This window comes from Falco punctatus (assembly GCF_963210335.1).
Source record: "Falco punctatus genome assembly, chromosome: 3".
Classification (NCBI taxonomy): domain Eukaryota; kingdom Metazoa; phylum Chordata; class Aves; order Falconiformes; family Falconidae; genus Falco; species Falco punctatus.
This window is the reverse complement of record NC_137582.1, coordinates 115078907-115093342: the sequence shown is the minus strand read 5'-3', so window position 1 is coordinate 115093342 and position 14436 is coordinate 115078907. Positions and strand designations below refer to the sequence as shown.

At 48.4% G+C, this 14436-nt stretch overlaps 1 protein-coding gene across 3 annotated transcripts in view; it reads left to right on the top strand.

Moving 5' to 3' along the window:
- The first annotated feature begins 5270 nt into the window (after positions 1-5270).
- The window catches only part of WDTC1 (WD and tetratricopeptide repeats 1), a 31746-nt gene continuing 22580 nt past the window's right edge, over positions 5271-14436 (top strand). The window contains exons 1-3 of one of the 3 annotated variants that reach the window (XM_080379174.1): positions 5274-5451; positions 6558-6620; positions 12737-12884. In XM_080379174.1, coding sequence (XP_080235300.1) covers positions 12777-12884 — 108 coding nt within the window. In that variant the 5' untranslated portion in view covers positions 5274-5451; positions 6558-6620; positions 12737-12776. Of the gene's footprint in view, positions 5452-6557; positions 6621-12736; positions 12885-14436 lie in introns of all 3 variants that reach the window. The other 2 variants (XM_080379175.1, XM_080379173.1) reach the window with 2 other exon arrangements.

The window sequence follows — 14436 nt, the reverse complement described above, 5'->3', positions numbered from 1 at the left end:
TAGGGGTCCTGGTGGAAGAGGGGGTGCAGGGCAAAGGGGTTGCATGGAGGAGGGGATGCAATGCAAGATGGGGTGTGATGCTGGGGGGTGCAGTGCAAAGGGGGGAGCAGAGAAGTGGGAGTGTGCTACAGCAAGGTGAGATCCAACTATAAAGGGGATGCACAGAGGCAAGCAGTGGATGAGGGTGCAAGCCTTAGAGAGGTGCAAGGCAATATGGGGCGCAAGGAGACAAGGGGGTGCAAGGCAAAGAGGATATGCGTGGAGGCACAGGGTGCTAATGTTGGATGCAAAGAGGCACGGGGGGGGGGGGTGAAATGCAAGGAGGGGTGCACATAGATGGAGGGGTACGAGTCAAAGAGGCCCTAATGCAAGGGCAAGGGAGTCCAAAAGAAAGGGAGGGAAACAGGATCTGCAGACTGGCCTGGCAGGTGCCCACTGCTGGAGGGGTGCAGTGGGGTGACACAGCAACACACCATGCCCAGCAGTGTGGGAGTGGCAGGGAGACCTCAGGTGCATGGCCCAGCCAGGCCTCACGGGGCCAGCAGAGCAGCCTGGGCTGTCGGGGAGAGCAGAGCAGCCACCTGCCTCCTCTGTGTTTGAAGCTTGGAGAGGGACAGCCATGGTCTGCTGAGCCTCAGCGGTGGGATTTGTGGAGCAATGACTTCTAGGGGGATGGGCCTGGTGGGCATTGGCTGCTATTCTGGACCAACATGGTGCTGTAACCTCATCTGTGCTTGTTGGTACCATTGTGCCCTTTGCACGGGTCAGCAGCATAGTCTGAGTCACCAGGAAATCTGATAAGGCTCTAGTAAAACCACTGGAGTAGTGTGGGGGGGTTGCTCAGCACCGTGTGACTGGGCTCAGCCACCCTGATTTCTTGGCTCTGCTACCTACTTCCTGAGTGTCACGTGTGTGTGACTGGAGCGAGCAGAACCAGCGGGAGTTTTGAACTGATTTATTAGTTAAACTTCAGGGGGCAGAGGAGCCTTTTGGTGAAGATGCAGCCCCTAATCCTTGGAGTACTCCGTGGGGAAAGGCATGGGCCCTTGACATGTCACATGGTAGCTAAAACTCGAGCTTTGAAGGTTACACTTGTTGGTTTGCATCGGTTACATTTTTGTTTTAAGATGGTGTCAGCTCCCAAAGTGCTGGTGGTTGGACTCGCTCAGAGCAGGCTGCAGGGAATGTGGCCCTTCACCTTCCTGGCAGACAGGAGGGGAGCGCAGCAGCCTTGCTGCAGCTCTTTGGTGGAAATCATCAACAAACGTGACCTGTCAATTAAAGTGAATCATCAACGTGAGCAGGAACCAGCTAGGTGTGTCAATTCCTCTCTTCCGCCTGGCTATGTTCTGGATAGTCAAATTAATCTGTTTTAGCAATTAAACAAGAAATCCTGAGCATTTCTCATTTTGAAAGGGCTTAGTCATATCTGGGTGAGAAGCCTGATCCTAGACGACAGCAGTTGGTACTCGATTCAGCTGAAGCAGGACCGTGCACTGGCAGCACGCAGACAACTAGACTTGTTCAGGAAAAAACACTGGGGGGGGGGGGGGGGGGGGGGGGGCGGGGAGCGGTGTTTTCTTTTGGGAACGGTTCCTAGAAGCTAACACTGATACAATATTCCCATTAAATAATTGAGTCAGATTTTTCTGCCTCCTCTTGCCTGGATCAGTCACAACCTTAGTGGGTTTGTCTGAACCGGGTATTATATCTTTGCCAATGGGGGACGCAGCATCAAATTAACTCTTGCTACTTTGGCTGGTACGTTCCCACCTTGCTTGGCTGAATGCTACTGGCTGGACAAGGGCTTGGCAACCTATTGAACTCTGCAAAGGAGTTCAGTTGGTGCAAGTTCTTGACAAAGTGGAAAGATATTCCTGCTTCCTCCGGATTGGGAGATGAAGACCTGGAGACATCCAGTTAAATCTGTGTTCCCAAATTAATCCATCAGCATTGCAGCACTCTGACAGTGGCAAATATCCCAACCAGGGCCTTGGGGCTTGAGCTGCCTTGGGGCTTTTTGCAGTTATTTGTGTCTTCTGTGTTAGGAGAGCAGTCCAGTTACCTCCAGCTTTTCATGGCCCAGCTGAGACGCTCGCCGTGATTCTTGGAACTTGCACCGGGAGGGAGTGTAATTAGGATTAAGCTTCTTAACCTGCAAAGGGAGAGCAATACAACCACATGAACAGGCAGAGGGAGCTTTAAAAATGTCCCATCAAGCAAATTACGTAAGTTACAATACACCAGAGCTTACCCTGTTGTATCTTGGAGAGCAAAATCAGACTGTGTATATAGCTAAGTTCATAATTGTCTTCCTTGGCCCCTGGAAATACTTCACACCTCCTGCACCTTGAGCAGCTGTGCAGCTTGGCACCTTCTCGGACCTAGACACCTGCATTCCCCCTGCTCGTCCAGGCCATGCAAGTGTACAGAGCTTCATAACCCAGCATATGCTGCTGCAGTACCCAGCAAATGCCCAGAGTTATGTTCACATGTAAATCATGCAGAATTTGGCCTTTGTATTAAGAGAGTCCTCTATGAAGCTTTGCTATTCTGTTGTAGCTTTGATCAGAGGGTCTAAATATTTTCCAGCAGATGTTAATCTTCAAAAGCTAAACGTCATTTACATTGCACAGGGAGGTAAACTCAGGAAGATGCCAAAGGGAAGTGTTTTCTGAAGTCGTGCAAGGAATCTGCAGCAGATTTGCTCAAAAAACCCAGGAGTGCAGATCTTGCTGTATATATATATGGCTGTAGCCCACACTGGCTAGAAGAACGTGTCTGTATGTTTATAGTCCATTTCTATATTAGACCCAGATCTTTCTTTCTCATCCTCTGTGCATTTATTAGATAAAGATGAACTGGGGGGCACCACTACCTCTCTTCCCATTTACACTTTGCCCCTGTTCCCCCATCCCCGCTTGTGATTCCTGAGCAAAGTGGGTGCAGGTCAGGCTTTCTCTCTCAAATGATTTTCTTTTTCTACGGTCTGCCCCAATAGACGGCACAGTGAAGTAGGAAGTAGAGCATGCACGACTCTAAATTTAATTTCAGCTGCTCTAGCCCAACCACTTCAACCTGCAGACAAATCCTACTCCAGCTCCAGTGCTTGCTGGCCAGATGTCTGCAGGACAAATGGTGTTGCATCTCTCTCACAGAATAAGATCTGTCTATGAACCTGTGTACATGTGTGCTGTGACTATGTAGCACGGGGTGTAAAAAATAATTTTTGTGTCTATGTTGTGTTCTTTGTACACTGAATTTTCTATTTTTTCTGTGTATAGCACAGTTCAAGGACAGGCATTAAAAAATGCCTTCTGCATGACTTAAATGGTTTTCCCTCAAACACCGTAAGAAAGGCAAGTCCAACTCTCAGGAAATTTCATCCCTTGTTCCCCGCGCCTTTCTTTGGACTGAAAACCCCACAGCCCTGTTTCAAGAGGATACTCTCCAAGGTGATGTTTATCCTGCAGGAGGTCAGGTGCTGGGAGGAGGATGCCTTGTTTACATTCCTCATCATGCCTCCAGTTCCCTTTTAGATTGCAGGCAGGAACCTTCAGCTCTTGTCCTTGTACCCCTGGTCCTGCTTGGCTTCAGTCACCATTACATCTGTCCGTCACCAGCTTGGAAAAAAATCAAGCTCCTGTGCCCCAATTTTCTCTCCATCAGCAAGTAAAACTTACATGTCAAGGGCATCCAAAGCCTGCCTGATTTTCTATGTAGAGCTTTAGAACCCCGTGAGGATGGCATCTGAGAAAGGAAGATAAAACCCCATTGTAAGGATGATAGTGATGTATCCCAGTTATTATTTGTTTAATTAAGAGTCTGGACAGATGCAGAGGCAACAATTAACAATTATCTTCCGTAAAGAACTTTGGCAACAGCTGAATAAGTTAATAGGTTACTAGATGAAGACAAATCATTACAGCTAATGGGTGATCTGTCATTTATGAGTCTGGAGGTGTACGGGAGAGTCCTCACGCTTCCATGTAATATCTGATTTAAGGGGCTTTTTGTTCCTTCTGTTAACACAGAATAGGCAAGTAGCAATTTTATTTTGTTGTGCAGCTGGGATTATCTAGGAGCCATGGAATTAAATTTTAAATCAAAACTTAAGCCATTATACTTTATTAATAGACTTTGGAATGTTTAATTGTGGAAATAAATTATGGAGGGATGAATTAATAACTTTTGATTTATTTTACACACACCCTCTTTTCAGAAGGGTGTGTTAAGATAATCAGGACTAGTGGAAATGCCAGTCTTGCCTTTTCCCTAAGGTCTGGTGGCAGGGTCCCCAGAGCCAGTGGCCGGGTGTGCTGGACAGCTGGAAGGGCAAGGTGAAGGGAAGGTTTTTGCAGACACTGCCACCCCCTGGCTCTTTCCAGAGAGTTTCCTGGGTTTTTTTCCCTTAAAAAACTTTGTCCAGCCTGCGGGAGCTGTGCACTTCACTTCTACGAACTGCTGGTAGAAAGACCAAACGCCGGCGGGCAAGGATCAGCTCTTCCACAGGGACTCGGTCACAACCCGCTGCTTGGAGATCACGCTGCGGAGGCACTGGCCTGGCGGCTTCCCCTGCAGCAGCGTGATCCGTGCGGGATGGCTCCTAGCTGCAGCGACGGGACGACCACAGGGTCATGGAAACGGGGCCCGCAGAGCCCAAGTCCCCGATCCAGGCCGTCCTTGAGGGCGGGTGCGGCGCAGCCCGGGCCCCCACTGGGGCGAGTGCGTGAGGCATCTGGGGCCCAGGCCCCGCTGCGGCCTGCAAGCTTGAGTGGATCCGGGAGCAGCGAGGGCTGGCTTTAAGCAGCCCGCAGGTTTGGGGATGGGGGAAGGAGAATCGCGGCAAGGCCTGGCGGGAGGGACGGAGGAACGTGACCAGGCCCTGAGGCTCAGCGCGGCGGACGAAGGCCCCAGGACTGGCGGCCATAACTCCCTTCGCCGACAACTCCCAGCAGCCCGTTCGCGACGCCGCGGTCCTTCCCTCCCCTCCACGCCGATTGGCCGAGCCCTCACGTGGCGCTCTGCCTTCCCGTTGGCTCAGGGAGCTGTCCATCAGGGGCAGTGGCGGCCGGGAGGGCAGGCCGGGCAGCTATTCCCGAAAGCGACTTACGCCATTTGCGTGGAGTCGGGGTCGCTGCGGGTGCGAGGCGGGTGGTGGCGCAGTTGGCGTGGCGCATGCGCAGAGTTGCGCGGGGCGAGCGGCGGCGGGGGGTGCTGCTGAGCCCCGGACAGCTGGAGGGGGTAAACAGGGGAAGGGGCGGGGGGGTACGGCCGGGGCCTAGGCCGGGCCGCGCCTGAGGGCCCTCCCCGCGCCCCGGGGACGGCACCCAGTACCTGCGGGGCCCTTCTGGTGCCCTCCCCCATCCGCTCGGTCCCGCTCTCCCCCCGCATGGATGGAGCCTCGCAACTTCCAGTGCCCGCTGCGCCCGCGCCCGGGAGGCCTGACAGGTAACGGTCCGGCGGGCCCCGCCCGCCCCGCAGCCCCTCCTCCCCGGAGCTGTGCCCCCCGGAGCCCCTTCCCTGGCAGCTACGACCCCCGCCCCTTCCCTCCCTTACCTGACAGACCCCCCCGCCCTGCTCTCCCCCTCTCCCCTGTCAGCGCCCCCCAGCCCAGGCCCTGTCAGGTGCACCACCCCCCCATTACCTCCCCTCAGGCACCCCTCTACACGCAGCTCTTTGCCCATCCCTCTCAAGAAGCTCTCCTTTACCCAGCCCCTCATCCCCCATTTTCCCCATCCCTTCTGCCTGCCCTCCTCCTCTAACCCAGCCCCGCTTTCCCCCCAGCCCCGCTTTCCCCCCAGCCCCGCTTTCCCCCCAGCCCCGCTTTCCCCCCAGCCCCGCTTTCCCCCCAGCCCCATTGATACCTGCACCCCCTGGCTGGTTCCTGCCCCACTGCCAGGTGCAGTCCCTGCTTTTTGACTTCTCTTTCCCCTTCCCAGAACTGGGAATGCCCTGTTGTCAGGGTCTTTTCCCTCTTCCGAAGGGCTGACCCTGCCCTGCTCACCTTTCCCTTGCTAAAGCCTTCGAGTGGAACTTGCCCTGCCCTGGTGGGTGCCCTGCAGCCCCTTTCCATGGAGAGCAGATCCGCCTTTCCTCCTCTGCCCGGTGTCCAGACTCCTTCCTGGAGCTACTGGGCCGTGTGGGTCTGGGCATCGGGGTGTTACTTGTGCTGTGCTGAGGTGTTGGCTGGCATCTTCCCATTCTTCCTGTGGATGGCCGTGTCATCTGGAGGATGAAGGCTAGAGGTGGGATGCCAGCTTAGAGGGCTGCTGCCTGAGCTATAACCACTGCGTGGGCCAGTGGCTCCGGGCATTTCAAAGTTTCCCTGACATTACCCTTCTCTTGTGCAGGGTCTGTCAGGTCTCAGATCCTACCTCTTCTCCTGTCCACCTCTGTTGTGAGCAGCTCCTTCCTCTGTTGTTGGCTGGCTCCGTGTTCTGAGCCATCTGTCCTGGGGAGCAACTGCTGCTCCTGGCAACTCCTTCAGCTGTAGCAAAACCTTCTTTTTACTAGGTGTTTGCTGCTAACCAGGTCATTTCCTCTCATTTCTCTAGGTTTGTTTAAAAAAGATCTACGTATATATTTTAATTTGATCCGTGACCTCTTGGAAAGTCAAGGTAAAGAGGCTAGGGAAAAAAAGTTGTGAGGCTAAAGAAGCCTGCTGAGTTTGGTCTGAGGTGGTATTTGGATGGGTGAAGTAATTTATAGATGCTTAAGGGAAGAGTCATAGGAATCTTCCTTTGGGATGAGTTGCGTATCTGCAAGGCTTGTAGCATGCAGAGTGCTGCTTTTTCAATGACCTTGAATTTGGAGGCTGAGAAACTTGGGTGCATCTAGACAGTTAGGAATTGGATTGCTTATTTAGGATTTCTGATTTCAGAATGAGTCCTGCTGCTTTGTGGAGTTTCTTAGTGTTGATGGAGCTTTTTTGAAGGGCAGTGGTCCCCAGGTTTGAACTTTGAAGCCTGTGTCTGCAGAGCAGTTCTCTGTGTCAGTGTGTGTTACTGTGCGTATGAGGTGGGGGGGGTGTGTGCAGGTGGTTCTGTGAGGGGAAAATACATTCAAGCAAAGGAGCAACCCCCCAAATCCTAGCTGCATTGGGACTTTTCAATATAAAAATGACTAAACTGTTTGCATTATCAGTGTCAAGGCTTTGTTTCCAGACTTACAGCAAGTGTTTTGGAAAAATTAGAAGAGCCAGCTGGGGAAAGCCAGAGAATCTTCCTCCCCATACCCCAAAGCACCCTTGGAAAGTGTACTTCTGCAGGAGTTTAAGGGGCTCTTAAGTTACTGTCCGCATAAATACAGCCTAGCAAGTTTTGAGCCCACAGCCTACAGAAATGTGGGGCTTGTTAATTTTTGACTGTAGATTTAAAGGCCAAGTGTTGCGAAAGTTTTTTTTTTGCCTCTGGAGCTTTGCACTGCAGGAGCAGAAGAGTCCACAAATGAACTGCAGGTGGGATGGTCCTCTTTATGCTTCAGGGTGTATATAGTTTGAGAAGAGGCTGTAACTGTGGATGAGGTGACAGCTGTAACTAGATCCCAGGTTTTCAGTCCTGTCTGGGGTATTTCAGGCAGGTTTGTAACAGTGAGGGATGCGAGGTGGTTGTCCTTGCTTGGAATTTAGTGCACAGATGCTCTGGAGGGGTGATGGAGAAACGTGCTTCGGTGTCATCTAATAAATGATGAAAAAAAGATCATGATGATCTCTTATGTGTAGCAAAGTGAAGCTGCTTGTGGGGTCATCTCTGGTAGCAATAGTGCAGATTTACCCTGAACTGTTCCTCGTCACTGGGACTTAATCCTGTCGTTTCATGAGTTGCTTGTGCAGGTTTAGTTGAAAGCCAGAGAACTGCATGAATAGTTTTGGAAACAATATATCTAAAAGTGAACAGAATTTGCACAGCGGTTTTGCTGAAATAAAAAGCAGAGGTTTTGCTGGAAGAGGAACATCCTATACCAATTTACATGCCTTTAGTGGTAACAAATGGACAGACTCTTTGAAGGGGCTTCATGATTGGAAGCTTTTATGTGTCTGAGAAATGGGAGGCGCAGTTTATTCTTGTCTGATTATATCTTTTTCCAGAAGACCTACAAATCTTAGAGGATTTTATGCTTTATGCCAGGGTCAATTTCTAACATAGTTAGAGACTGTTGATCTACATGTACAGTGGGGTGGTCAATGTAATCTTTAGCATTAAAAGCACTTAATGCTTGTTTCGTAGTAGGAGCTCTTACACGTATTAACTCGAGAACTAGGTAACTATTATATTTGTGGTGAATGTGAGTCTGGGATTGTGACCAGTTGTGGTTAATGGACAAGGTCTGACCTGGAATGAGAATTTGGGACTTCATAATTCTTCGTGATTCCACGGTAATTTCAGATTTCCAAAGCCTTTGTGGAGTACCTGTTGAGCAACAAAAAAATAGCATCATGAAAGCAAGAAAGGCTCTTGGAGTCTTGGCCAAGCATATACAAGTATTCCTGGAGACCTTTAAGCATTTTACAACACTCAGTAGCCAAACCAAGCCCTGTCTAGGCAAGAGAGACATCTTAGGCTTGTGCATTCCTGTTTGACTGTTTTTTTTCAAGCCTGTCCCTTTTTTTTTTTTTTTTTAATGATAGAATGTTAAAAGCATGCACCAGCATCTCAGGTATACTAGACACCGAACAATTTGCTAGCATAGCCTTGGATGCTGATAGTAGCATGTTTAACATCAGTTTTGCATCAGGTGTTTTGTTTAAACTCTGACTTACTCTGCTTTGTCAACTAAAGGGCTGATTTCATGGATGATTTTCTTCGCCCGTATCTTTTAAGAAATAAAGTTAAGATGTGTTGATCTCTTGTTGAATGACAGTCTGTTGAGAACACCTCTGTGTTACCACAGCTGACATTGACCTGTCCAGAGAGTTGGGAAGTGCCGCAACCCACCTGTAATCATAAAACCACTTGCAGATAGAGCAAGCTCCTCTGTATTGCTGTCTCCTCCAGCCAGTGTGTGTGTCTCAGAGTTCTGAAAGGTATAAAATGCTGTGGCAGTGGGGACTTTGTTGAAGAGCAAGGGAATTTGAGTCTTTCTTAAGGATGGTAGGTTTTGGGGGGTTTGGATGTCTGTTCCCTTTGAGCATCCTATTCATACACTCAAAGAGTCAATTTATAGCGTGTTAGTGGTTTTGCAGTAACTTACTTAGCGGTAAACTGGCCTCTTGTTATGGGTTATTTGTGTCTGTAGTGTGGGAGATCTGTATTTTTTCATGAACATGCATTTCTCCATGCGTGTCCTTCAGGTCATTTGGTGCCATTTCTTGCTAGATAGGAGCTGAATAAAATGGAGCTGTTTAGAAATTAGCCATGACTAGAGGTAGGGAGTCTGACAGAAATACTTGCAGGGCTCTTAAGAGAGCAGTGGGGTGGTGACTGCCTGCTTGGCTCTGGCATGGTATTAGGGCTCTTTGGGGTCCTAAGATGAAAAGAAAACTAAACTGGTTTTAAAGAGGAAGACAAGCAGTCCCTGCCTGGTAGGGAGGAAGAGGAGTCAGCCAGGTGCTGCTTGGAGAGGGGGGACTGCAGATGGAGTCTGGGCACATTGTGGGGAAGCACTAGGAAGAGTGGAAAGCTGTGGACAAGATGCTGGAATGTTGTCCCTCGTGTCTCTTGACCATGTACCTTGGGTTAATGGATCATTCACTTCTCCGGAGAAGTTGTTTAACTGTCATCAGTCACTGGTTACGGGTTCCTGCGGAGAAGTGCTGTGTGAGGTTGGGTGGCTGGTGTGTTTAATAGGAGGAGGAGGGGAGCCTTGGGATACAAATTAGAGGTAAGAAGATCTTGGGGTTTGTACAATGAGTACCAGAGTCCCTTGCCTGAGGGGGTGAGCAGCTGAGGCACTGCAGAACAATGGAGGGTCTCTGCCCTGTTGCAGCTGTGGATGGAGAAAATATTTGTGTACTGAGGGTTTGAGGAGGCCAGTCTGTGAGGATCCAGCCTAGGAGAAGGGCAGGTGGAGGCTTGTTAGCTGGTAAGAGCGTCTGGAGAGACTGCAGGAGAGAGATCACAGATACCATTCATCCCAGCATGTTTAGTCTATCCAAACTGGAAGCTGCTGTTTGAGTTAGCAGTCCTCTTGCTTACAGAACTTAGCAAAAAAAGCATGCTTGGCAACCACATCCCTGTGGATGTCTCCAGCAATGTAGTTTATTTAGCCTAGCTGGCATGTTTATGTCGATCTGGCCTTGCACACAAGTAGCCATGGATCTGTCCTGGTTTCCCCTGTTTACCTGTGAGCTCCAGAGCCAGCAGGAACCACCTGCCCTTGTGCCGAGGCACTTTGCTGCAGGTACCTGCTTCCTCTCCTTCCCGTGCTTGTGAGCTGTTCCTAAGGGCAGTTATTGTTGTCTCCAGATAGACTCTGCTTCCATAAACAGGCAAAACAATTACCCACGCTAAGCTCATGTGGAAAGCCAGAGGAAGGTATCAAAATCTGATAGCTTAATCATCCTACTACAAGAATTAGTGTGAAATACTGATGATAAATGCAGTCACAGTGCTGCCTCTTGCTGTTAAGCCTGGGAGTGAAGCAACTATTTATTACTTAACGTGAGTGTGTGTGAGGTTAAAGATGCTTAAAACATGAGGTGTCTTCCCGTCTTTCCTGGTGCTACTTCTGCAGTAAAAGGAATGTGAATTAAATATGTATGTGATGAACAGATACACGCACACTGCTCAGTTTCAGGCTGGCCAGTGGATTCTAGGGGAGCCCCAATTTATGCACTAGAACAGATGAAGGGGTGCAAAAAGATCTCAGCTGACTGCTCCAACATCGGGGGGGGGTGAGTTGAGCTGTTTCTGCCACAGTGAACTCGAGATGTGTGACAGAGGCCACTGGCTTACTGGACACATCTGCTGCAGAGACTAGACTTGGATGGTGGTGAGTCTGGCCTGCTACGTATATGTCTGGGGTTTGAATGGGTCCCAGTGAAAGGACAGCCTCGTTAGCCCTCGCTGGGTATGGACTGGGAGCAGACTTGCTTTGTGGAGTCCTCCCGCTGTCCTGGCTTGCCTTGTGTTCAAGGATGGCGTTCTCACTGTGGGAATTTTATCAATTTTATTCTCATCGTACATACAGAAGAGGACTGGGGTGCAACCGTGAGGGCTGCTTGTCTTCTGCTGTCTGCAGTAGGGCTGTTCGTCTTCAGAGACCTGCAGACAGCTCTGCCTTTTCTCTGGCTGTTGTATTGGAGAGATCCCATGGCTACCCTAAAAATCCTACTTAGGAGCTCACTGCAAGAAAATCCGATTTTCAGTTTGTTTGTATGGCTTTTCTTGCTATCTGTAGGTCTAGTGATGTTTCAGTGTTCACTGTGGAGCTGCACAGAGGAGCCAGCAGTGTTAGGAAAGCAATCTAAGCTTCCACTTTGGACAAACTCTGCTTTCGGTGAGGAAACGTGAATTCTTGGACCTTCCTACCCATGGGGAAATGCCTGTGTGTGCAGACTAACAATTTTTTGAAAGCAAATTGAAGTTGAAGCCCAGGACTTTAGGGATCGCGGGGTGCAGAAGCCTTGGTTTTGCTGTGCAGTGGAAGCTGCGGTATGGCTGCACAGCCCTCAAGTCGCTAACGATGGAAGCCCTCGCTTTGCAGCAACCTGACAGATGAACCGGTAGAGAATCAGGCAGGGTTTATCAAAACTTCTGCCTGACCTCAGCGGAGTTATTTGTTGCTGTGTTTCTGTGAAATGTTCTTGTTTCAATGAATCGGCATTTCCTCATTCAAAAGAGGACACATTTGGAGATTTTGGCTTGTTCTGCTTATGAATGCTTTTAAAGAGAATTTGAAACTATTGGGTTCATAGGACAAAACGGATATTTAAATTTATTTTTTAAAGAGAATTGTAGAAATAATGAAATGGCACAGTGCAGGGCCTGCAGTATGTAAATGAGGTGAATTACATCATTTCTCAGAGGCTAACCAGTCCTTTGCTAGGCAGCCTGTCCAGAGCAGGGTTGTGACAGTCACAGTGATTTGAATGTTTTCTGGCAGGTGTAGCTAATTCTATGGGGTTTAAATTGTTTAGGTTAGTGCATTAAATATGGAACTCCATCAAGAGTGTGAAAAACTCTTAATTTTGCCTGGAAATACAACTTTATGTAGTCACCCCTTTTCTATTACTAAATTAATGGGGTGTTCAGATGACAGTGTCACCTGGTGGTTGGCTGTTGTGATTTCTAAGGAACACTAATGCCCTTTTGTTTTGGGTTGGGGTTTTTTTGGCTGATAATCAAATGTAGCAAATGAGAGAGAAGAGGTGGCCAAAAATATTGATGCCTTGTTTATTCACAATATAAGAAGTCTTGTTGGTTGTAGAGCTTGGGAAATGTGAAATTGGGCATGAGTAAACATGTAATGGTGGGAGGCAAGCTGTGAAACAGGATGCTTACCCGGGACTTGCAGGGTCTTTGCTAGCATAGAAACATGGCTTTTCTAGGCTGATGCAGTGCTGGAGTTCTCGTTGCAAATTTCCCCACAAACTAGGGATGGCTTCTTAAGTCAGACATTGTTCAGTCTTACATTGTTCCTTCCCATCCTTGAGTTTCTTCACGGACCCTTCATACAAAACTTTTCAGTTCTTAGCCACCGCTATTTTTTTGAAAATAAAGTACTTGACGTTGTGTATGAATGGCTTAACATGTTTGTATGCCTGCCTTTGTACCCTCCCTGTTCTATCCTGCAGGTAATTAAATGCTCTTAGTGTGGATCTTTGCTCTGTTGGCATGCTTGGATGCACAGCAGCTCTTCCGATAGCTTCTTTCCGTCTGCCCCATTGCAAGAAGATGGCAAAAGCAAACATTACCAGAGACATCATCCACAGACAGATCAAGGTATGTGTTAGCCAAGTGCTCGCTTGTGTTGGGTGGAGAGCAGATGGAGAATCGGTGTTCATACTGGATTGGGAGGTGCTTGTGGTGTTGCCTTTACTTCTGAAAAGATCTCTGCTACTTATATATTGATAAGCTGTATAAGAAGCTTAAGAGAACAAACACATAGGACCTGTTACTATCCTTAATGAAGGGCTGGGATGAAGTATGACATAACAGAAATACAGTTCTTCTCCCTAGCAGGAGCACACCATGCTAGTTTGACATGAGCAGGTCTGTTCCTTTTAAGTACAATGTTGGAGAGAGAAATATGGCTGCTTGTGTTTGGGCACCATAAAGGACCCTTAGCTATCTTCCCTCATGAGTTTTCTGTCTGCTTCTTTATGTGTTCTCTTCGTGTGATCTTGCCATCAAAGGTATTTTCTGACTGTAGTAAAGCTAATGATCTCTGTCTCAGTCTTTTTCTGTCTCTTTCTTTAAAGAGTGGTGTGTTGCTTCCTTTGTGTAGGGGAAAAACTTCTGCAGTGGTTGGATCAGTCATCTGATGGCTGCATTTGTGAAATATCTCTTAACGTGAAAGGACTAGCTGCAGCAGACACAATAGGCAATTATTACTTGGGCTCTGAGGCCTTAAATCATTTGCAGCTTTGCTGGTAGTCAGCATTCACAAAAGTGGCCAGAATGAGGAACTAGGAGCTTGAATGCTCACTTCACTTTACAGTTTGGTACCAAACTTTGTCTTATAAGGTTGTAGTTTAATCCGTGTGCAAGGATTTATTTTGCTGCTCTAACAAGGAAGGGATGGTTCTGTGGTTAGAGCATTAGCTTGGGACTTTTTCACGCTGTCTGCTCTGTTAAGACTTTCATGTGTGACCTTGGGAAGATTGCAAAGTCTGTCAGTTCCTTGTAGAAAAAGCAATATCCTACTGCACAGACCTCACAAAGCCACTGAGGTTGCAATAGCAAGGCAATTATAACCACAGCACCTTGCACTGGGCCTAGCAGCGTTTTGGGAATGCTATCCGTAAAAATGTGTCAAGGGGTTTGAAGCTTGTAATAGAAGTTACTACAAAAAGCCTGTTTTGTTTTTCCTCCAGTCCCCTTATATTTGTCTCCATTTCATTTTCAAATAGCTGCTGTTGTGTGGAGTTCATTTGTTAACATTGGTCTGCAGAGCTGTAATGTAGAATGCTAGTTCTTTGTCTGCTCTGTGGCTACAAACATGTTCCTAGTGCCATCAGTGTAATTTTTGACATTCGTGTTCTCATCTATAAAAGGTGATAATGAAGGCTTAAGTTGTCTTCACGTGACTGTAGCGTGGCATGGGACAGAACCAAGGCTGGATCAGGTCCTAGGAAGGAACCTCCTTGGACATTAGATGTTCCATCCAAAATATGACTTGCATTCCCTTTTCTTCATGCCTGCCTCTGCAGTTGGCCTTCTTTCATCGAAGCCATCTGCTAATGCATCTGTGAACCCTGTGAGATCACAGGGGAAACAACTGTCCTGCTTTTCTTCACCTTCATTTGTACTGACGCAGTTCTGTGGCAGCTGT